General features: G+C 39.8%; 3 protein-coding genes across 3 annotated transcripts in view; 1 reads left to right on the top strand and 2 right to left on the bottom strand.

Annotated features, from left to right (window-relative positions):
* Positions 1–268: 268 nt before the first annotated feature.
* The window catches only part of LOC139532979 (uncharacterized), a 41,368-nt gene continuing 16,422 nt past the window's right edge, over positions 269–25,214 (bottom strand). Inside the window, exons 8-18 of the mRNA XM_071331122.1 lie at positions 25,013–25,124; positions 21,682–21,844; positions 21,088–21,258; positions 12,193–12,286; positions 11,749–11,810; positions 9,976–10,030; positions 8,561–8,576; positions 6,986–7,257; positions 5,826–6,098; positions 963–1,220; positions 269–541 (exon numbers count right to left, since the gene is read on the bottom strand). Of these exons, the coding sequence (XP_071187223.1) occupies positions 269–541; positions 963–1,220; positions 5,826–6,098; positions 6,986–7,257; positions 8,561–8,576; positions 9,976–10,030; positions 11,749–11,810; positions 12,193–12,286; positions 21,088–21,258; positions 21,682–21,844; positions 25,013–25,124 (1,749 nt within the window). The remainder of the gene's footprint in view (positions 542–962; positions 1,221–5,825; positions 6,099–6,985; positions 7,258–8,560; positions 8,577–9,975; positions 10,031–11,748; positions 11,811–12,192; positions 12,287–21,087; positions 21,259–21,681; positions 21,845–25,012; positions 25,125–25,214) is intronic.
* LOC139532661 (gamma-crystallin M3-like) lies at positions 15,956–16,908 on the bottom strand. Its single transcript, XM_071330564.1, has 3 exons — positions 16,866–16,908; positions 16,447–16,695; positions 15,956–16,282 (listed from the first exon to the last, which is right to left on the bottom strand). Exons 1-3 carry the CDS (start codon positions 16,878–16,880, stop codon positions 16,004–16,006), a joined length of 543 nt encoding a protein of 180 aa, XP_071186665.1. The 5' UTR covers positions 16,881–16,908; the 3' UTR covers positions 15,956–16,003.
* On the top strand, positions 20,472–21,975 carry LOC139532659 (gamma-crystallin M3-like). The gene is made up of 3 exons (XM_071330563.1): positions 20,472–20,555; positions 20,959–21,225; positions 21,652–21,975. Exons 1-3 carry the CDS (start codon positions 20,547–20,549, stop codon positions 21,943–21,945), a joined length of 570 nt encoding a protein of 189 aa, XP_071186664.1. The 5' UTR covers positions 20,472–20,546; the 3' UTR covers positions 21,946–21,975.

The following is a 25,214-nucleotide window of genomic DNA, read 5'->3' as shown; positions in this document are numbered from 1 at the left end:
AGTAAAAAGTCAGATGCCTTCTGATTGGCTGTTGAGCATAACAATGTCTTTATTTGATCACCCTGTTGCAGGAAATTAAAAACTTGTAGTGTATTTTAGTTTTAAAAAGGCTTCTGAAGTTTGTAATTTCCACTTGATTTTCCCTTACAAAAATGTCCATCAATTATAATCCACATAATAATTAACATTTTCTGTTGCTGCAGGATTATTTTCCTGCTATAGCAACCTGACTCAAATTAAGATCCTACATCTGTATGACACGGATGGTCTAAAAGTCCTGGACGCGGCGGAGAGAGCCCACGTTGGCCTGCATGCCCCCCCACTCGGTGTGGCGTCTGTACTCTCCCCTCTCCAGCAGGTACTGGTGCCCCCTGTAGTTGGGGTGCTCGTAGAAGACCCAGGCACCGTCCAGCACGTTGGCAGAGTGCACCTCGCGGTGGAGGAAACGCTCAGACAGGTTGGGGCTGTCCTCACTGAACTCAATCATCTGACCGGCAAAGTCGGGGCGCTCGTACACGCGGATCCTGTGCATGCCAGTGGTCTACAACACAGTGGAGCACAGTTCCAAACTTCATCTGAACAATAGGGATCAATCAGCTGTGTCATTATACCAGTGTCCTCATACGGGACACCAACATCAGGTTTCAACAGATCAAAAGACCACTGTGGTGTTAGAATGGTAATGGATGCACTATAATAATTACATTTGGTCCTGTGTGTGTGTGTGTGTGTGTGTGTGTGTGTGTGTGTGTGTGTGTGTGTGTGTGTGTGTGTGTGTGTGTGTGTGTGTGTGTGTGTGTGTGTGTGTGTGTGTGTGTGTGTGTGTGTGTGTGTGTGTGTGTGTGTGTGTGTGTGTGTGGTTTGCATGCGTGCATGGATGCGTGTTTGGTGTGTGTGTATGTCTGTGTAGATCCCTGAATGAGTGATCAACATGTACCACTACCACGCACAAATAACCTCACAGTGACTTGACTTACATGTCTGATAATCCGGCAGGACTTGATAGAATCGTTGTAGCCCATCCAGCGCTGGTAGTCGGGGTACTCTCCCCTGGTCAGGATGTACTGAGAGCCCATGTAGTTGGGTTTCTCGTAGACCACCCAGGCACCACTCTCCACCCTGATGGAGTTGCAGCGGCTGAAATGAGAGCTCAGTTCGGGGCAGTCGCTGCTGCACTCATAGTGGAGGCCCTGGAAGCTCCGGTCCTCATAGAAGAAGATCTGCACAAAGGATTGTTGTCTTTTAAAAACACACACACACACACACACACACACACACACACACACACACACACACACACACACACACACACACACACACACACACACACACACACACACACACACACACACACACACACACACACACACACACACACACACACACACACACACAGCCACCTACAGTACCTTCCCCTGCATGCGGTCCATGTTTGGATTATTCTTTTTAATACTATTCTACACACAATCAGAAATATCCCTCTAGACATACACGGTAATGTAAGGACACTGCCCTGGGGGAGTTTTATATATGTATGACATGGAAATGCATGGCCAGTGGAATCATTGTCATTCAAATGTGCACCACTATTAACTAGGGCACAACAGCTGATGCTGTGTTTGTTTTAAAACACCACGGCTTCATGCCAAGTTTAATGATCTGTTCTATAGACACTGATCTTTTGATCCTACGGAGCCTGATTCCAGAATCTTTTTAATTTATCCAATAAAACTGTTGTCAGCGGTGAGCAGCAGTTACTAGAACATAGCTGTTAGTCTGAATACACTGTAGTCTCTGATAGTTCCAGTTTGCTATTCCTGTCTTTACCTAAAGCCAGCTGCTATAATGCCTTATGATCTAGTTATAATGCATTGTAAGACTTGTCTGAGCATGTATGATCCCTTAATAATCATCTCATAATGACCCTCACCAAATACCAGTCATTTTGAGTCAGCTAAAATGTTGATACATAGAGAAACATAAAATATTATAAGCCTTGTTAAAGACATTATAACAGCTCATATCCAGTACATGTTTATGACAAGTTATAAAGCATATACTGACATGCTTTACCTTTCTGTTGAATCGGTAGGTGCACTCTGACCAACTACCAGCATACAGTCTTTCTACAGATGAGTTCCTCTGTAAAACTATAGCACAGGGAAACAGTTGTAGGCCCATCCCGGCCCCTTTCGTGCATTAAAAATCGTAGATAGTTATAAAAGTGCATAGCCTTATGTTTCTATTGACTTATACAACCACAAATTGCAGTTTTATTTCTGCACGTCTTTAGATCGGTGAGGTAAAACCGTAGGATTGTGTGTTGTGAAATTCACTCCATAAAAAATGTAATAAACGTACTGTATATATATATACATTGGGGCAAAAAAGTATTTAGTCAGCTACCAATTGTGCAAGTTCTCCCACTTAAAAAGATGAGAGAGGCCTGTAATTTTCATCATAGGTACACTTCAACTATGACAGACAAAATTAGAAAAAAAAATCCAGAAAATCACATTGTAGGATTTTTTATGAATTTATTTGCAAATTATGGTGGAAAATTAAGTATTTGGTCAATAACAGAAGTTTATCTCAATACTTTGTTATATACCCTTTGTTGGCAATGACAGAGGTCAAACGTTTTCTGTAAGTCTTCACAAGGTTTTCACACACTGTTGCTGGTATTTTGGCCCATTCCTCCATGCAGATCTCCTCTAGAGCAGTGATGTTTTGGGGCTGTTGCTGGGCAACACAGACTTTCAACTCCCTCCAAAGATTTTCTATGGGGTTGAGATCTGGAGACTGGCTAGGCCACTCCAGGACCTTGAAATGCTTCTTACGAAGCCACTCCTTCGTTGCCCGGGCGGTGTGTTTGGGATCATTGTCATGCTGAAAGACCCAGCCACGTTTCATCTTCAATGCCCTTGCTGATGGAAGGAGGTTTTCACTCAAAATCTCACGATACATGGCCCCATTCATTCTGTCCTTTACACGGATCAGTTGTCCTGGTCCCTTTGCAGAAAAACAGCCCCAAAGCATGATGTTTCCACCCCCATGCTTCACAGGCAATTACAGGCCTCTCTCATCATTTTAAGTGGGAGAACTTGCACAATTGGTGGCTGACTAAATACTTTTTTGCCCCACTGTATCTTACATTCGAAAATTCACTCTGGCTATCTACTCGATTTCAGAGCACTCTCGTCTGAGTGTGTCAGAGCGCAGAATAACTGATGAATTTACGAACGTGCAACACCTGCTGAATAAGACTGGTGTCAGTAAACATAGGCAAAAAAGTAATAGTTAGTCAAGAACCCTCTAGATAACATGTAAACAGCCTAACCAGCTCTGCTAAGGCAAGTAAAATGGTCATTTGTGTTTGGAAGTAGCTATCCAACTTTAGCTAGTTTACTTGGGTGCTTGGTTGGGACAAGCATGGAACATGGCAGGCAAGCTGCAGAAGGACGAGGAGGCTACAATTCCCCATCGTTTATCAGTGGAATTTTGACGGCCAACTAGCTGAAAAAGTTTGAGAGGGTTTATCTAATGTTCCTTTGCTAGATTTTTGTTCATCTTGCTCTGGCTAGCATTCGTTGTTGACCTTGTTGATGTTGATGTGCATAACTGTGGGAGAGAGAGCCTACATTTTCGTAGTTGTTTGATCAATAGGACTGTAAAGTTCCTAAATGTAAGAGGACTCCCGTGGTGTTTACATATTTGCATAAATCCATTCAGAGGTATTTTGTGGCTTTTGCTGAATGCATTCTAATGATCTAAAGTTGCGCTGTGCAACTGATGACAGGTCCTACTGCCTGTAAACACACAGTCCAGTTCAAAGTGAATGATGACAGGTCCTACTGCCTGTAAACACACAGTCCAGTTCAAAGTGAATGATGGCAGGTCCTACTGCCTGTTAACACACAGTCCAGTTCAAAGTGAAAGATGGCAGGTCCTACTGCCTGTAAACACACAGTCCAGTTCAAAGTGAATGATGGCAGGTCCTACTGTCTGTAAACACACAGTCCAGTTCAAAGTGAATGATGACAGGTCCTACTGCCTGTAAACACACAGTCCAGTTCAAAGTGAATGATGGCAGGTCCTACTGCCTGTAAACACACAGTCCAGTTCATAGTGAATGATGACAGGTCCTACTGCCTGTAAACACACAGTCCAGTTCAAAGTGAATGATGACAGGTCCTACTGCCTGTAAACACACAGTCCAGTTCAAAGTGAATGATGGCAGGTCCTACTGCCTGTTAACACACAGTCCAGTTCATAGTGAATGATGGCAGGTCCTACTGCCTGTAAACACACAGTCCAGTTCAAAGTGAATGATGGCAGGTCCTACTGCCTGTAAACACATAGTCCAGTTCATAGTGAATGATGGCAGGTCCTACTGCCTGTAAACACACAGTCCAGTTCAAAGTGAATGATGGCAGGGCCTACTGCCTGTAAACACACAGTCCAGTTCAAAGTGAATGATTGCAGGCCCTACTGCCTGTAAACACAAATTGTCAAATGATTTGAATACATGTCATTAAATGGCACTTATTACATTTGTTACAAGTTGTTTCAAGTTGTGTGTATGCAAGAAGGGGGCATGTAACCATAGATATATTATTGAGTGTAATGAGTGTGGAATGACTAACCTGTTTACAGCTTTACTCTGACTTCAAGGCTGGGGTCTTTATCTTTGTAACGAGAGGATAACTACATCTCTAGAGTGATGAATCACATTTCACCATCTGGCAGTCCGATGGACGAATCTGACTTTGCCAGGAGAACGCTACCTGCCCGAATGCATAGTGCCAACTGTAAAGTTTGGTGGAGGAGGATTAATGGTCTGGGGCTGTTTTTCATGGTTCAGGCTAGACCCCTTAGTTCCAGTGAAGGGAAATCTTAACGCTACAGCATACAATGACATTCTAGATGATTCTGTGCTTCCAACTTTGTGTTAACAGTTTGGGGAAGACCCTTTCCTGTTTCAGCATGACAATGCCCCGTGCACAAACTGAGGTCCATACAGAAATGGTTTGTCGAGATCGGTGTGGAAGAACTTGACTGATCTACAGAGCCCTGACCTTAACCCCATTAAACACCTTTGGGATGAATTGGAACGCCGACTGCGAGCCAGGCCTAATCGGCCAACATCAGTGTCCGACCTCACTAATGTTCTTGTGGCTGAATGGAAGCAAGTCCCCGCAGCAATGTTCCAACATCTAGTCGAAAGCCTTCCCAGAAGAGTGGAGGCTGTTATAGCAGCAAAGGAGGGGAACCAATTCCATATTAATGCCCAAGATTTTGAAATGAAATGTTCGATGAGCAGATACTTTTGGTCATGTAGTGTATGTTTGGACAAAACCCTAATAAAATATAATGATGTCAGAAGATTGAAATGCCATTATCTTTAAATTTGCCAATGATAATAATGTTACATTCTGTGAATGTTTGCGGGACGTTATCATCCTAAAGTTAGCTCAAACCCTAACTAGAACTTGAGACTGTGGACTGTTAGCTAATGTTCTGGGAATGTTCTCGGTTTGCTTGGCAGTTTGTTCATTGACATTTAGAATACTCAGAAGGTCGCTTACGAAATTAATTTGTCAGAAAAGTTTAGCATTGTGGTAGGATCATGGTGTCCTACCACCAAGCTCATGAAACCTTGATGTTATCTTTTGCACATGTTTGTATCTCACCTCAACAGATCACAAAACGAGTTTCAGACACTTGAAAATAGTAAATTTTTTATTGGATCATGTCACACAGACTCAATAAGACCAGAGAACAACTCGATCCTACACTCAAAGGTCAAAGGTGACAGAGCCCTAGAACTCGGTGATCCTGCGGAAGGAGCCCACGGCGGCAGATGCGGCGCTCCAGTCTGTGTGGCGGGGGTACTCGCCGCGCTCCAGGAAGTACTGGCGTCCCCTATAGTTCGGCAGTTCGTAGAAGGCCCAGGCGCCGTTGGTCACCATGCACGAGTACACCTCGCGGAACTTAAAGGCCTCGTAGACCGAGGGGCAGTCCTCGGCCCACTCCACCATCTGACCGCCGAAGTCTGGCCTCTCGTACAGCCTCAGCTTCCACACGTTGCCATACACCTGGCAGGAACAGAGGGAGAGAAAGACAAACATTGTGAAGGGTTAGTTAGGGTTTTGTTTTGTACCAAATCTACTGTAATATCATTTATTGGGTGTTTCAGAGGCTTCTGAAATTCAGTTGGATATCATATTAGCTATAGCTGCCGTACGTTCATGTTAAATATAATAAACTACATGTAAGATATCGTCTTCACTTATGTTGGTCAATAAATTATTTTAAATTTAGAACAACTCATTCAAATGTAAATGACGTTGTAGCATGTCTACCGTGGATTTGTTTGTCTGTTTTCGTGTTCAAAAGGCATGAAGTTTTAACGGAAAATGCCCCTTTAAAGGTTTCTTGGCATATTTCCTCTTAAAGTGATGGGCGTGGGGGTAAAATGCTGCCAAAAATGTCTGCTTTTGTCTGCTTGTATTGTCTGCTGGATTATAGAGCAGTGTGTTATTCCCTGATGCATTCTGGGCCTGAGGTCCACTTAACCCTGTATGAAACACTATCTCAGTCCCGTTCTGTAACATAGACTTATATACAATATTAGACAAGACGGAGAATTAGCTTACCTCCTAGTCGAGAATATCAAAACATCATATTTTACTTCTTTTTTTTACACATTTTTCAGAGCAAATTTTAAATGCATATTGGTTTGCGTTACAAGTTTCTGCGATGAAAGAGACACATTAACTGCTGGGAACTATGGGACTAAGATTTTTTTTTTGAAGGCTAACAGAAGAGAGAGAGAGAGAGAGAGAGAGAGAGAGAGTATGGAGGGAGGAGAGAATTAGGGATGTAGGGAGGAGAGAATTAGGGATGTAGGGAGGAGAGAAATAGGGATGTAGGGAGGAGAGAATTATGATATGAAATATGGATATGCAAGGAATCATCTTACGTTTTTGACGGCGCGGCAGGACTTGACGCTATCGTTGAATCCCATCCATTGCTGGTTGTCTGTGTACTCCCCTGGGCTCAGGATGTATTGGTAGCCCTTGTAGTTGGGTTTCTCATAAAGGACCCAGGCCCCGCTCTCCACCCTCGCCGAGTTGCAGCGACTGAAGTAGGAGTGCAGGTCGGCACAGTCGCTGCTGCACTCATAGCAGCGGCCCTGGAAATTATTTTCCTCGTAGAATGTGATCTGAGGAAGGATGGGAAGCAGAGAATACTCTGCGGTGAGTTACGGATAAAAACAAATATCATATTACTACAGGATCACATATTACATGAACACTTTATTCAGATATTCTCAAAGTCATATAAAAATGTCAAAGCCATATCTTCAAACTACTAAACTGAAGTTAACTTTTTGTGTTTGCAGGAATATGAAGAGTCTTGGCTGCACATGAATGAATAAAAAATAGACATATAAACCCAAATGCTCAACATTTATATAGAATAAGTATATGCATTGAAGTTACTATCATCACTGATAAATACAGATTATTTTTTTAATGCGTCACCTTACCTTCACCATTTTGCAGCACTGTATACTACTTTCTTAGCTGCCGCACCGTCAAAGTATTTATGTATAAACAAAATGTGCAGAGTGTGGAAAGCTTTTGATATCCAAATGAGGCCGATTTGCATATCAGCACAAATGATTTGGTCATGTTTAATTTCTCTTTGGTCCAGTCTAATGACTCTGTAACAAACAATTGCTGGAACAGTGAAATGAATGTTATATAGGCCTAAGTCACAGCATCCTGCTCTTTTTATGATGATTTATTTTTCTGTAGGGGTTTACATCTTGGATATACTGCGTGTGTTTCCTATTCCACTACTCTTGTTGAGGAACATGGACTTGATCAAGTTTCCTCTTCGTCTGATTTCAAAGATGATCTGCATGTTTATGTGAGATTTGTACTTTCTTTTTTTTTTTAACATCCGTAACTGTTTCTGCTGTATTGTACTACATTTTCAAACGATACGAACATTTAAATTGCTACTTGGGCTTGAAATACAGTATTTTACATTTTTCAATAATTACTTCAGTTGTGATTTTTGAAATTACAAACACGTAGCCTATTTTTAATTGATAAGCGGGGTGTTGATTAGCAGGTGTTGATATTGGACAGATATTTGCCTCGCTACCACTCTCTGTGAACAGATTTTCTGACAGTTACTTGATACTGATTTGAGGTCAAATCATTCCTTGGTAGAAATTGAAGTGGATGTATACTGAAAGCAACTATGGATACTCAATGAAATGTCAATGAGAGCTAAATTAACTCTAACCTTGATCATGAAAATACTGGAAAAACAACCTTTTAGCTAAGCTTAGCATATTTCTCAATAATCTTGGATCATTTCTCAACCTGATCTCAGAGCATTTTGTATTATTCTGTACGTAAATTTGAGACACTTCATTTAGTATGATATGTTAGGTTTCGTATGGTATGTATTAATTTATGGATGTCCATCACCAATTTCATATGATATGTTACGAATTACAATTCCTATTATATGTTACGAATTTGCAAAACATACAGTATGTTATGAATTTACGAAACGTATGATATGTTACAAATTCTAGCTAGGTGGCTAACATTAGCTAGGTGGGGTGGGCCGTCATTGTAAATAAGAAATTGTTCTTAACTGACTTGCCTAGTTAAATACAGTTTAAATAAAACATTTACAAATACATAAAAATCTAGGCTAGGGGTTAGGTTTAAGGTTAGGGTTAACTTTACAAGTTAGGTTAAAGGGGTAGGGTTAGGGTTAGAGTTAGGGTTAGGGGTAGGGTTAGCTAAAAGGATTATTAGAAGGTTAAGGTTAGGGGAAGTGTTATGGTTAGGGTTAGGGGATGGGGTTGGGTTAGATAACATGCTAAGTAGTTGCAAAGTAGCTAAAAAGTAGTAAGTAGCTAAAATGCTAAAGTTGTTCTTGATGAGATTTGAACTTTCATCCTTTGGGTTGCCTTAGATTTCAAACTGTCTTATGTAACCATACTAAACGAATGGTTATCATACGTTTTCTATGTTAGGTCTAGTCTATGAGACCAGGCTGCATTTCTATATAATCATGTAGGCCTATCATTACCTCAAGTACTGCATGCAGCTTTTCCATATTTAGTCATCAGAGCCAACCTCTTTGAATGTAAAGTAAAACCCTTAATGGCCCTCTATCAACCATCAGTAAAGAAGTCAAGCATTCATCCTTTCATAATTGGTTGCATTACTGGCATGCTTGTAAAGGCCCACCTCCGAGGAAGTATTTAGAGTAATTCATGTCGTAGTGCAGAAATTCTTGTTCTTGTTCTTGTTTAGATTCCACCTCAAAGACTGACTTAGACTGCTAAAACATATTATGGAATTGGGGATGGGAACGTTGTGGTGATTCCCACGTGTAGCAGAGAAAAACCAACAAATAGGCCACTGATTGACAGCGGTCAGTGTAACTAGCTTGCATGCTAACCATAGCTAGCTAATGAACGTTATATGAGTACCATTTAAACTAAGACTGTATTCTTTGTTCTCTCTGTTATCATTTCAGCAAGCTAGCTAGCTATACACTGACTATAATAACATTAAGAACACCTGCTCTTTCCATGACATAGACTGACCAGGTGAATCCAGGTAAAAGCTATGATCCCTTATTGATGTCACTTGTTAAATCTGTCATTGTAGGCCGTCATTGTAAATAAGATTTTGTTCTTAACTGACTTGCCTAGTTAAATTAAGGTAAAAATAAATAAATTATTAAATCCACCTCAATCAATGTAGTGGTGTTCTAAAATACAATCATATCACACAATTTGACCATTTATAAAATCTTCATGTATTTTTTTCTATGTAGACTAGCTTTAAAGTAAGTGAAATCTGACAAATGATCCAATGGATTATGATAATTAGCTGGTAAAAAAAAGGGAAAGTGTAAAAACCTTACTTTGCCCCCTATTTTAATTTTCTCCATGGCAAGTCGGTCAAGTGTAGGTTCGTCACTAGTTAACACAGCCACAAAGTCATAAAACAGGATTTTAAACCTAACTCTCACTTTAACCCTAACCTTAACAACACTGCTAACCTTAGCCTAACCCTAACCTTAAATTAAGACCAAAAAGCAAATTTTTGTTTTCATGAATTTGTATGATATAGCCAAGTCTGACGTTGTGTCTGTTTTTATCTAGTAGAAACCCACATGTAGACTATTGAGAGAAGCTGTTTGGCTCTCAGTCGACTCGCGAATAGGAAGAACTTTGCAGTGGAATAAAACAACAACATTGCCATGCTGGTGGGTGGTAACATTTAAAGAAAACCCAGCCCTGAAACGAAATGTAGGCTGAAATTAATTTGCACATCATCTAATAGGAAAAGATACGGAAGACTCACGGAAACATCCGAAGTCATACATTCGGATTTGGCACTTCAAGGCCAATTATATCATACTTTGAATAAAATGATGACTTAGTGACTTATATTGTTGTGCAACATCGTAGGTAAGCTGTGGCCATCATCTTTTAGCTGTAAAAAGTGGATCTCTACTGGTGTGGGCGTTTAATAATGATAAGTAAATTGCTGGGTTGGTCTCCTTACTCTGAGTTCCCCTAGCCTCTGTCCCCCTATAGGCTGAGTCACTGCAGGATTAACCGAGCATGACCTCGTGACCCCATCTGCTCCTAGGACTGTTGACATCCACCTCTCAAAACAGTTGTCATGGTGACAGACACATTCTCACCCCCCATAAAATGTGTATGTTAAATACAATACACAATCATTAAGATCCATCTTCCCTGCCTAAATGAAGTAAAGAATGATTGCACCATATATTTCATACCCTAAACCAATTATAATGATGGTCAAATGTGTTGGTCTTTTACAAAACACAATCCAATACATGTAAAAAGTGTTTGTAAATACTCTTGGTAAAATATGATAAAAACAGCTATATGTTTTAAATACCTATGATCACATGATAATTCAAATACAGTATTCGTGCCCACTGTCTCTCTGCTTGTGCCATCCAATGACACAGCTGCACAAAATCAACAGCAAGAAGCATCCTGCTTATTCATCAGGATGGGGAATTTGAATAACAAAAAGCCATTTGAAATGGTATAAGGTATAAAAGCTTGAGTGAACATGGCCTATTGGACAACATCCCACAGCCGCAGCAAACAAACACCATGGTCAAGGTACAGTGCTGTATAGCTGGATTTTCTGCCTGATACATTGGCAATTTACTTTATTTTATTTATTTATTTTAGAATTGTTAAGTTACAGTTTTGATGTTAAAAGCTTTTTTTGCTTGATTTTTTTAAATGTTCAGTAACGTTCAATTACATTTGAACCGCTGTTCTTCATGGCTGAGATTGTGTGGGCCTCAGTCCTACATTTTACCATTTCATTGTTGATTTACTAAATTAATTACCAGTTGTTCTTCTTACAGAACAAATACTTTACATTTCAATATTTAATTATTTAGTTGATTAAAAACGACTTTTGATTTGAGGCGTATCCATCTCCTCTCTGTGTTGTGATTGATGCCTTTCCTTGGTCATCTCCTCTCTGTGTTGTGATTGGTGCCTTTCCTTGGTCATCTCCTCTCTGTGTTGTGATTGGTGCCTTTCCTTGGTTGCTCCAGATTACCTTCTACGAGGACAGGAACTTCCAGGGCCGTTCCTATGAGACCAGCTCAGACTGCCCTGAGTTGACTTCCTACCTGAGCAGGTGCAACTCCTGCAGGGTGGAGAGCGGCTGCTTCATGGTGTACGACCGCTCCAACTTCCAGGGAAACCAGTACTTTGTGAGGAGAGGAGAGTATGGTGACTACCAGCGTATGGGCATGTCTGACTCCGTTCGCTCTTGTCGTATGATCCCCATGGTAAGATGGCTCTTTTAGAAAACAACTTATATATGATGCATTTATAGTGTCGTATGTATAATATATATAGCTTAATACAATGTATCAAAAAATGTAAGTATTTGATTGTAAACTGATCAGATTCCTATTTAATTACTTTGATCATGTTCTTACTTTAAATATGTGTCCTTATAAACTTTACAGCACAAAGGACAGTTCAGGATGCAGGCCTATGAGAGAGAGAACTTCGGGGGTCAGATGCACGAGCTGATGGATGACTGTGACTCCATCCAGGAGCGTTACCGCATGTCCGACTGCCAGTCCTGCAACGTGATGGAGGGCCACTGGCTCATGTACGAGCAGCCCCACTTCAGAGGCAGGCAGATGTACGTGAGGCCTGGAGAGTACAAGAACCTCAGAGAGATGGGAAACAGCTCCGTGAACAGATACAGCTCCATGAGACGTATCCTGGATTCCTGCGAGAGCCAGCATCATTGAAGTCTGAGATTCTTATTTTTTTGACATTCAAAATAAATATTGGATAATTGAAATGCATGTTTCATTGTCTATGTATTAGCTACCTAAACTTTAATGATCATTCTAGTACAAGTGAATGATAATAGTCTCTAGTGCCTTCAGAAAGTATTCATACCCCTTAACTTATTCCACACTTTGTAGCGTCACAGGCTGAATAATACAAATAATAAAAATCTCCCCCATCTACAAACAATACCCTGTAACAACAAAGTGAAAATATGTTTTTAGATATTTTTGCACATTTATTGGAAATTAAATACAGAAATATCCCATTTATATAAGTATTCAATACTTTGTATAAACACCTTTGGCAGCGATTACAGCTGTGTGTCCTTCTGGGTAATTCTCTAAGAGCTTTCCACAAGTGGATTGTGCAACATTTGCCCATTATTCTTTTCAAAATTCTCCAAGCTCTGTCAAATTGGTTGTTGATTATTGCTAGACAACCATTTTCAGGTCCTGCCATAGATTTGCAAGTAGATTTAAGTCAAAACTGTAACTCGACCACTCAGGAACATTCATTGTCTTCTTGGTAAGCAACTCTAGTGTAGATTTGGCCTTGTGTTTGAGGTTATTATCCTGCTGAAAGGGGAATTAATCTCCCAGTGTCTGGTGGAAAGTAGACTGAACCAGGTTTTCTTCTAGAATTTTGACTGTGCTTAGCTCCATTCTGTTTCTTTTTTATCCTGAAAAACTCCCCAGTCCTTAACGATGACAAGCATACCCATAACATGATGCAGCGACCACTATGCTTGAAAATATGGAGAGTGTGTCATGTTTTGGCCAGGACTGTTCTGTTTTTTTGTCACTAGATGTCCCCATTGCACCTTTTTTGTACCTTTTGTTTTTGCCCTTGCTCTAATTATTGTTTGCACCTGTATGTCGTTCCCTTGTTAGTATTTAATCCCTGTGTGTTCCTCAGTTCCTTGCTCAGTGTTTGTATGTTAGCACCCAGCCCCAGCCCAAGCCTTGTTGTGAACATATATTTTTCTCTTGTTGGATTTTCCAGAGGTTCTCTGGTTTTGTTCTTTTGTATTTTGGATTAGTCTTTTGAGGTTTGTTTTTTCCCTTGCTGTTTTTACCACTTTGTGGATTTTCTTTGTATTTTGGAAGATATCTCTTTTTTATTAAACCACCATCTCTAGTACTGCTGTGTCTGCCTCATCTTCTGGGTTCTGCCGATTTAGTGACTGTTTCTCGCATCGGGTCCTGACAGAGTGGTACTCAGTAATGCGTTGTATTGGATTTGCCCCAAACATAACACTTTGTATTCAGGATATAAAGTTAATTTTCTATTACTTTAGTGCTTTGTTGCAGACAGGATGCATATTTTGGTATATTTTTTATTCTGTAAAGTCTTCCTTCTTTTCACTCTGTTAATTAGTTAGTATTGTGGAGTAAGTACAATGTTGTTGATCCATCCTCAGTTTTATCCTATCACAGCCATGAAACTGTAACTGTTTTAAAGTCATCATTGGCCTCATGGTGATATCCTTGAGCGGTTTCCTTCCTCTCCTACAAGGTACAGAGATGAGGTAGTCATTGAAAAAGCATGTTAAACACTATTATTGCACACAGTGAGTCCATGCAACTTATTATGTGACTTGTTAAGTAACATTTTACTTCTGAACTTATGTAGGCTTTCCATTACAAAGGGGTTGAATACTTATTGACTCAAGACATTTCAGCATTTCATTTAAAAAAAATCTGTAGCAATTTAGAAAAACATAATTCCACTTTGACATTAGGGGGTATTGTGTGTAGGCCAGTGACCAAAAAAATCTCAATTTAATCCATTTTAAATTCAATCTGTAACACGACAAAATGTGGAAAAGTGAAGGGGTGTGACCACTTTCTGAAGGCACTATATTTCCTTTAGTGTCAATTAATGAAATAAAGCTTTTGGTTTAGGAGACTTCTGTTATATCGAGTAGTCCTAAAATATACACCGTGTTCATTTCTGAAACAACTAATATTGCATATACTGTATATGTTTATATCAGAGGCCACTTAGGTGCAACTGCCACCTTCCCTGATACACATTCAAACACAGCTCTGATGATGACAACCACGTTTACATCTAGACCACCAGGCACCAGAATAATGCATAGTCCATATGAATGACAGAAACTCATATATGGTATGTGTCTGTGATATCATCTTGAGTTGAACTTAGGTAATGCAGTTGAGTAAATAGATCTAAAAAGGAACATTTGTAAAAAAAATAAGGGACATTGTACTGACAACTTCATCATGTATGGGCCACAACATTCACTTGAAGTGTTGCTCTATGTTTTGGTGATTGTGGGTAATTTGGCTCATCGTGAATTCCGTAAATCTTGGGTTATTGAACTTAATACCCTTCGTTCTTACAGTGGCAAACGGTCAGTAATTCTAATAACCAGAAAAGTCAGCCCTTCCAACGTGGAATCGGCTGGTCAAACTACTGAAAGTACCATTTAAGTATGCAGCCTACTATAAAAAATAACTAACAAAATATAATTTGGCCGTCATGTTGTCTAAGCCTTTTACTTATTTTGAATTTACTTGATTATTATGAGTTACACAAACAAAGGAATCTAAGTTGAAACTTTATTGAATTTTATAAATCAGGCCAGTCTACCATTTTTCCTACGATAGCTACTGCAGCAAGAGAGTGAAGGAGAGGTTGCTAACTAAGTGTATGTAACTTTTGCTAGCCAGCTAACTAACTTTGGTACCTGGGGTGAAACATTGAAGCTTTAGTTAGGTAGCTCCTGCACCGCTCTTTGCTAGCTAACATAACGCTGCATCCACAACTCATAGAACTCAAACCTGATAAGGTGGCTTCAATAATGTTTATATTTGTGATCGATCCCCTTTCCAAACGTATTGCATTATATTTACTGAACTTATTTATGGATTCAACTTCAATTCTTTGTCATTGAATCTAATTACAGATGATCTGAATGCCGGTGACACCACGTCCCTTTGTCAAATGATGCATGGCTGAGTAAAATGAGAGTGACCTTTGTAAAGGAGTGGTTTACCATGTACAGTACATGTTTACAGGTTAGTGCTGTAGCCTTCTAAAACTATAACCAACACCATTCACTTACAAAGGGGATTATATCACAATCTGTCAAATGTAAACACAACTGCAGACACCTTATCATTTTTGGAGGCATATTCTTGACACAACAGCATTACAGTAGCTAGTAAAAGAGTTTAGGAGTGTCTGTTAATGATCTGTAAATAACTTTGGCTAGCTGGCTAACTAATTTTGCTAATCTGCAGGCCAAAACAATTCACATATTTACAGCTAGTTAGCTGTCTCACCGGTCTTTGCTATCAAGTGTAATGTTACCCCCAAAACTGATCATATGTCTTCACTAATGGTTCCATTTTCCTCTTCGTGACATGTCCCCTTTCCAAGCCTATTGGCTCATGGCAGACACCAGACCTTATGCACTTGTCTTACTAATTGTTTACTTTTGATTGATGAGATGGTTGTTATGCTCTGTTTTAAAGAACTAGGACACATCAGGAATAATTACAAATTTAACACTTTATTAAGTTAAACTAAAAAGTGGTGATTTTAACAGGAATCAGTGATACGTCTAACCGACATGAATCTATTCATGGAGCTGTTTCCCATCTCTCTGAGGTTCTTGTACTCTCCAGGCCTCACGTACATCTGCCTGCCTCTGAAGTGGGGCTGCTCGTACATGAGCCAGTGGCCCTCCATCACGTTGCAGGACTGGCAGTCGGACATGCGGTAACGATCCTGGATGGAGTCACAGTCATCCATCAGCTCGTGCATCTGTCCTCCGAAGTTCTCCCTCTCGTACATCTTCATTCTGAACTGGCCCCTATACTGTTGATAAAAGCAACAGGTTAGACAGATATGGAACTACTGTAGATCCAACCGGTGGGCTCATACATTTAAATGTCATATGTTGTTGATGACACGAGTTCACGACCCTTGCTGTTGAAACTATCTGCATCAGCTAAGAAGCAGCTACACACTCCATTACTTACACTGGGGATGTTACGACAGGACCTGATGCAGTCGCTCATGGTCATCCCCATCAGGCGCTGGTTGTCGGGGTACTCTCCTCTCCTAACCATCATCTGGTGACCCATGAAGTTGGGGCGCTCGTAGACCATGAAGCAGCCGCTCTCCACCCTGCAGGAGTTGCACCTGCTCAGGTAGGAGGTCACCTCAGCGCAGTCGTTGCTGGTCTCATAGGAACGACCCTGGAAGTTCTTGTCCTCGTAGAAGATGATCTACACAGACAATCACACAGTTAGTGGTCGATATGTTGAAATTAGTGCACTAATGCTCATTTGATTAGCAATGCCTTGTGTTTCCGATCCGACAGTCTTCTTTGGAATGCAGGGCTGCTTGGATAGACCCAGAGAGACAGGCATGGAGGAAGACTTGCACTGGCACTTACCTTGCCCATGGTCATGGTGATGGTGATCCAATCTCTTATCCAATTTCAGATGGAATGCTGGACCATCAACCTCCTGTTCCTTTTATACCTTGGACCACATTCACATCTCCATATTTATTGTTCTAGAACTCCATGAGTCATCATTATATATTGTTGTGCAAGCCAGTCCTATAGTGTCACGTACTGAATGCCACTTTTATAACTATGTCACTGGGGGTAAATAGAGGATCATGTTTGTTTCCAGCTAACCCTAGCTACCCTAATACTAGCTGAATTAGTATATCAGTATTTGATCAAATATTCCAGATCAATTGAGATGGAACTGAGGTGGAATTCAATGTATATTGTAGCATTATTTTATTGTGAGGTATTATTTTATTGGATAGTTTTTTTATGGCACTATGTACACTACCGGTCAAAAGTTTTAGAACACCTACTCATTCAAGGGTTTTTCTTTATTTTTATTATTTTCTACATTGTAGAATAATAGTGAAGACATCAGAACTATGAAATAACACATATGGAATAATGTAGTAACCAAAAAAGTGTGAAACAAATCAAAACATATTTTATATTTGAGATTCTTCAAATAGCAACCCTATGTATTGATGACAGCTTTGCACACTCTTAGCATTCTCTCAACCAGCTTCATCTGAGCACTTGTTGGCTGCTTTTCCTTCACTCTGCGGTCAGACTCATCCCAAACCATCTCAATTTGGTTGAGGGCGGGGGATTGTGGAGGCCAGGTCATCTAATGCAGCACTCCATCACTCTCCTTCTGAGTAAAATAGCCCTTACACAGCCTGGAGGTGTGTTGGGTCATTGTCCTGTTGAAAAATAAATGATAGTCCCACTAAGCCCAAACGAGATGGGATGGTGTATCGCTGCAGAATGCTGTGGTAGCCATGCTGGTTAAGTGTGCCTTGAATTCTAAATAAATCACAGACTGTGTCACCAGCAAAGCACCCCCACACCATAACACCTCCTCCTCCATGCTTTACGGTGAGAAATACACATGCAGAGATCTGTTCACCCCCACCGCGTCTCACAAAGACACGGAGGTTGGAACCAAAGATCTCCAATTTGGACTCATCAAACCAAGGGACAAATTTCCACCGGTCTAACGTCCATTGCTCGTGTTTCTTGGCCCAAGCAAGCCTCTTCTTCTTCTTCATTTCCTTTAGTAGTGGTTTCTTTGCAGCAATTCGACCATGAAGGCCTGATTCACAGTCTCCTCTGAACAGTTGATGTTGAGATGTGTGTTACTTGAACTGTATAAACCATATATTTGGGCTGCAATTTCTGAGGATGGTAAATTTAATGAACTTATCCTTTGCATCAGAGGTAACTCTTGGTCTTCCATTCCTGTGGCGGTCCTCATGAGAGCCAGTTTCATCATAGCGCTTGATGGTTTTTGCGACTGCACTTGAAGAAACTTTCAAAATTCTTGAAATGTTTCATATTGACTGACCTTCATGTCTTAAAGTAATGATGGACTGTCGTTTCTCTTTGCTTATTTGAGCTGTTCTTGCTATAATATGGACTTGGTCTTTTACCAAATAAGACTATCTTCTGTATACCCCCCTACCTTGTCACAACACAACTGATTGGCTCAAATGCAATAAGGAGGAAAGAAATTCCACAAATTAACTTAAGGCACACTTGTTAGTTGAAATGCATTCCAGGTGACTACCTCATGAAGCTGGTTGAGAGAATGACAAGAGTGTATAAATCTGTGATCAAGGCAAAGGGTGGCTATTTGAAGAATCTCAAATATAAAATATATTAAAATTTTCTTTGGTTACTACATGATTCCATATGTGTTTTCATAATTTTGATGTCTTCACTATTATTCTACAATGTAGAAAATAGTAAAAATAAAGAAAAACCCTTGAATGAATAGGTGTTATAAAACGTTTGACCAGTAGTGTATGTATTTCTAAAATGTAGGAAATCAGAAGTGTTGTATTAATTCATTATTTACCTGATAATTACTTTGTCCTCTGATTCTTATTTTTTGTTATTTTGAGAAGAACCAGGAAGTTGTTGATGTTATGTTGTCTATGTGGTCAGACCAGTAAAGCTGCCAAATAGTAATGTTTCTTCATCCAGTGCTTGTCCTTGTAACGGCTTTCGTTGGTGGAAGGCGAGGAGGACCAAAATGCAGCGTGGTACGTATCCATAATAAATGTTTAATCGAAAATGAATACAAAAAAGAACAAGAGAATCAAATGAAAAGCGACACAGTCCCGAATGGTGCAAACACTGAAACGGAAACAACCACCCACAACCCACAATAACAAACAGGCTACCTAAATATGGCTCCCAATCAGAGACAACGACTGACACCTGCCTCTGATTGAGAACCATATTAGGCCAAACACATAGAAACAGAATAACATAGAAAAAAGGAACATAGACTACCCACCCAACTCACGCCCTGACCATACTAAAACAAAGACATAACAACAAAACTAAGGTCAGAACATGACAGTCCTCATGAAGTCATACAGCTTTAAAATAACCCTCTATCTACATTGTCTTCATCTTGCTGAGAAATGCTGTGCTTGAGTTGAACTAAAAATGTGTTCACATTTCTTTCATTTATGATATGCAGCAACTCTATAACTATATATTTCTAACCAAAATCGACAGCTTGGGACTATAAGGTTCTATCTGCAAAAAGATGATTCTGAGATAATTGGCTTTAAAGTTCTGAACCCTCATTGGTTTGAATGGTGTCAGCCATTTTTATCTTGTATTCTTTTGAACTGAACATGAATTGAGGTAATTAGAGTAAACATATGAAGATAACATTGAAAAGAACAAGGCTATGTCAATAACTCCATCCTGACAAAAATGCAGATCGAACCTTATAGTCCCAAGCTTTCAACATGTAGTTACAATACGGAACTGTAAACATTTCAACAGATAAGGTTTATCAACAATTATTGAATTAAAAAGATACTGGTCAAATATTGTTCTCAAAGATGTGACAGTATACTGTGTAGATATGTAATCACACCAATAAATACAATGTCAGGTAACTAGCTATATGGTGTTTGTGCAACTTAATATAAAGTGTGACTAAATTCACTAAGTGTTAACAAGTTCACTAAGTGTGACCAAGTTCATTAAGTGGTACCAAATTCACTTAGTGTGACCAAGTTCACTAATTGTGACCAAATTTACTAAGTGGGACCAAGTTCACTAAGTGGGACCAAGTTCACTTAGTCTGACCAAGTTCACTTAGTGAGTCCAAATTCACTGTGACCAAGTTCACTAACTGTGACCAAGTTCACTTAGTGGGACAAAATTCACTAAGTGTGACCAAGTTCACTAGTAAATATACTGTAACTGTATTTTGACCTGGTAAAGTACCATCTAGCACAATCACCCAAACGGAAGAATATGCAATGTTCTATTTCTGGTGAGAACAATACATGTCATGGCCCCCATGCTGCATTCAGCATCCAATAATAACTAATGTAGATGTGCTGTGTAAAATGTATACAAGCCCCACGTGGGCCTTGTGATGACTCATGCTATTTAGCACAAAGGTGTGCAAGGTGCCCTGTGGACCCAATGTCAATATAAAAGTGCCACTGGATCGACACAACACACCGTGTCTTCTGCGTGTCATCTAATCAAGCTTCACCATCAAGCTAAACCACCGTAGCCATGACCAAGGTAATACAGAGCAGTGGATTTTTATTCAGTATAAGAGCTGGCCATTGAGATATGAATATAGTGTCTTGCTAAGCAGCTATAACCACAAAATCCTAATCCAAATAATATCAATCTGTGAGAATACAGCAACGTTTTTCAGCTAAATAATGCAAAACTATTTGTTTTATTAAAATAATATAGAGTTATTATATGAGACCATGCAGTTGATATGCATTATATACAAAGTTAAGAATGTATAATTGTTTTTAATTATTAAAAGTAATGACAAATTAATCACGATCAATTAGTAATGATTAACTATATTAATTATGTAAAACATTTAAAATCATAGCCTTTATAATCTTCTCAACATAGGTGAAGAGGTCATAGGTTAAATCATTTCTCAATCAAATCACCCTCTCAGATCATCTTCTACGAGGACAGGAACTTCCAGGGTCGCAGCTATGAGACCAGCAGCGACTGCCCCGACCTCAACATGTACCTAAACCGCTGCCAGTCGGTCAGGGTGGAAATGGGCTGCTTCGTCATCTACGACCGCTCCAACTTCATGGGCAACCAGATGTTCCTGAAGAGGGGAGAGTACTCCGACTTCCAGCGTATGGGCTCCATGATGGGCATGGGGGATATGACCATGCTGGAGTCCATCCGCTCCTGCCGCATGATCCCAATGGTAAGACGTCCACAGTTGGAGTTCCACCATCTCCTTGTGTTTGATGATGACATGATTATATTTATGATGTGGTTCATGCTATTTCTCTTCATATAAAGAGTGCATTTTTATATTTTTGAGTAGCTAGATGTTCGTGAATGGTGATGAAGTTTGAGTTACTAGGACTCTGTACATCTGATACTTGACGTGCTTTTCACCTGGGTCGTGTTCAGCAGGGCACACCGTAGCCAAACGTTTTGTAACAGAAAACAAAAATATGTCTTCTTATTGAACAAGTTTAGGTATTATCAAAACAGTTTGTCCCTAATGAACGTGGTCCAGGCCTCTATTACTGTATAAGTCAGCTGACAAACAATGATAAATGTAATACTAGAAGCATGGAGTACACACACGGTAGTAACTGTCAATGTTCTCTCTCTCCAACAGCACCGGGGACAGTTCAGAATGAGGCTGTACGAGAGGGAGAGCTTCGGAGGCCAGATGCACGAGCTGATGGAAGACTGCGAGTCCATCCAGGAGCGCTTCCGCATGTCCGAGATGCAGTCCTGCAACGTGATGGACGGCCACTGGCTCATGTACGAGCAGCCCCATTTCAGAGGCAGGATGATGTACGTGAGGCCTGGAGAGTACAGGAGTATCAGAGACATGGGCATGAGCACCATGATGAGAGTTCTCTCCATCAGAAGGATCATGGATGCCTGTGAGGGTCAGCGGCATTGATGCCTGAGATTCCTGCTGTCCTGACGTCCAAAAGGCTGCTAAAAGTCACAATTCTCATTGAATGTAATAAAACTCTTATTTTGAAGTACCTGTTCTCTTCTTTTTTCTATCAAATCTAATCTACCCATGGTATTCATATTACACTGGTTTATTCTGACAGATTGATGTCTGGAGAGGGATTTCAAATGGTCTGAAAGAAAAAAAGTCATATAATTCGATTTTGATGCACCAAATGTGGACATTTGTGCACTATTTATCAATAGCAAAATATATATATACTGTATATATGCATTTTCTCACTGGCTCAATTGAACCAAATTTAACCCATGTTACAGTACATCAGAAATGATATACAGTACATCAAATTATATTACTCAGAAAGCCTGATGTACTGTAACCTCCAGTTTCTCAAACTTATTTTGCAGCAAACTAATCCTTATTGTCGATTGTTAGCATTACGCTAGTTTACATTTTCTCCACAGTATAATGTATAACCAATGGACAATGAACTGATTTAGAGACATGAGAGAAGTGATGTATAATCAATGAACTGGTTTAGAGAAGCTAGAGAAGTGATGTATAATGGCAGGTAGCCTAGTGGTTAGAGCAATGGGACAGTAACCGAAAGGTTTCTGGATCGAATCCCCGAGCTGACAAGGTAAAAATAAGTCGTTCTGAGCAAGGCAGTTAACCCACTGTTCCCTGGGTGCCAAATACGTGGATGTCGATTATGGCAGCCCCCTGCAACTCTCTGATTCAGAGGGGTTTGGTTAAATGTGGAGTTGAATGCAGTCAGTTGTACAACTGACGAGGTATCCCCCCTTTCCTAACCAATGAACTGGTTTAGAGACGTTAGAGGAGTAATATAGAATCAATGAACTGGTTTAGAGACGTTAGAGAAGTAATGTATAATCAATTAACTGGTTTAGAGATGCTAGGAAGTAATGTAGAATCAATTAACGGGTTTAGAGACGTTAGAGAAGTAATGTAGAATCAATGAACTGGTTTAGAGACATTAGAGAAGTAATGTATAACCAATGAACTGGTTTAGAGATGTTAGGAAGTAATGCATAACCAATGAACTGGTTTAGAGACGTTCGAGAAGTAATGTAAAGTCAATGGACTGGTTTAGAGACGTTAGAGAAGTAATGTGTAACCAATGAACTGGTTTAGAGAAGTAATGTATAACCAATTAACTGGTTTAGAGACATTAAAGAGGTAATGTATAACCAATGGACTGTGGAGTGGTTTAAAGAAGTCAGAGGAATTGAACGCTCCACGACCTCTGGTGGCTGATAATATTTTGTCAGAGGAACTCTTTGAAGAACATCTTCTGCATTGGGGTTTGAATTGGATATCATTTTTGTTCATAATAATAGTCCATAAATGTGGACTGTATGTGAGCATCAAATGTGCAGCATGGATATGTATCCCTTTTTCTGTTGTTGTCTTTTGGGGCGTGTTTTCTGAAACATTTCTCTTTTAATAGTTTCAACTGTATTCTTTGTGGGCATGATACATTTTTGTAGCGGCATCACAATGCAAAGGAATGCCATTACAGTACATAACAACCAGACAGCGGTCTACCTCTCTATGCTACTTCATGTTGCTTGGTCAGGGATTCTTCACAATGGGGCCACCCATTTCACTGAACACAATACATGTATTATAAAAGTAAGGTATTAGATAGGGGTCAGGCGTACAGTACATTGTGGCTATTCAATTTCAGAACAGATCAAAGTGTATAGTTGCCTACCTGCTTACATAATTCATGTATTGCAGTCATCTGCTTTATTTATGCCCATGCAGGTACACACACACACTTATGCTCACAATCACACACACACACACACACACACACACACACACACACACACACACACACACACACACACACACACACACACACACACACACACACACACACACACATGCACATGCACAGAACAGCACACACACACACACACACACACACACTCTCTTGCACGTTGAGAGACAAAAAGGCGACCACAAAACCAACCCGATAGGAACAACTTAATGTAAAGGGTTACCCTATAGGAACAACTTAATGTAAATGGTTACCCTATAGGAACAACTTAATGTAAAGTGTTACCCTATAAGAACAACTTAATGTAAAGTGTTACCCTATAAGAACAACTTAGTATTAAGTATTACCCTATAGGAACAACTTAGTATAAAGTGTTACCCTATAGGAACAACTTAATGTGAAGGGTTACCCTATAGGAACAACTTAGTATTAAGTATTACCCTATAGGAACAACTTAATATAAAGTGTTAACCTATAGGAACAACTTAATGTAAAGTGTTACCCTATAGGAACAACTTAATGTAAAGTGTTACCCTATAGGAACAACTTAATGTAAAGTGTTACCCTATAGGAACAACTTAGTATAAAGTATTATCCTATAGGAACAACTTAATGTAAAGTGTTACCCTATAAAATAAACTTAATATAAAGTGTTACCCTATAGGAACAACTTAGTATTAAGTATTACCCTATAGGAACAACTTAGTATTAAGTATTACCCTATAGGAACCACTTAATATAAAGTGTTACCCTATTGGAACAACTTAGTATAAAGTATTATCCTATAGGAACAACTTAATGTAAAGTATTACCCTATAGGAACAACTTAATGTAAAGTGTTACCCTATAAAATAAACGTAATATAAAGTGTTACCCTATAGGAACAACTTAATATAAAGGTTTGATTCCTGCTGGGGCCACCCATACGACAATGTATGCACATATGACTGTAAGCTCTGGATATTACAATTTTATTTAATTAGGATGATGTACTGTTAACTGCACAGATAATGGAAACACAAATGAGGGATACAAAGTGTATTGAAAGTGTATTGAAAGTGAATTGAAAGTGTATTGAAAGTGTATTGAAAGTGTATTGAAAGTGTATTGAAAGTGTATTGAAAGTGTATTGAAAGTGTATTGAAAGTGTATTGAAAGCAGGTGCTTCCACACAGGTGTGGGTACCATCATGCTTAGGATCATGCATACAAATGCTGGGCAAGCCATTATTTTGGTTACCATGGCTATGCATGCCCCCATAGGCTGACATTGCCCCATCCACAGCGCTCGAGTGGTCACTGAATGGTTTGATGAGCATGAAGACGATGTAAACCATATGCCATGGGTGATTCTGGAGTGGCGCCTGAGACAGGAACACTTATGGGAGATTCTGGAGTGGCGCCTGAGACAGGAACACTTATGGGAGATTCTGGAGCGGCGC

Source organism: Salvelinus alpinus, chromosome 10, assembly GCF_045679555.1.
Source record: "Salvelinus alpinus chromosome 10, SLU_Salpinus.1, whole genome shotgun sequence".
Lineage (NCBI taxonomy): Eukaryota > Metazoa > Chordata > Actinopteri > Salmoniformes > Salmonidae > Salvelinus > Salvelinus alpinus.
This window is presented reverse-complemented; position numbering and strand designations above follow the sequence as displayed.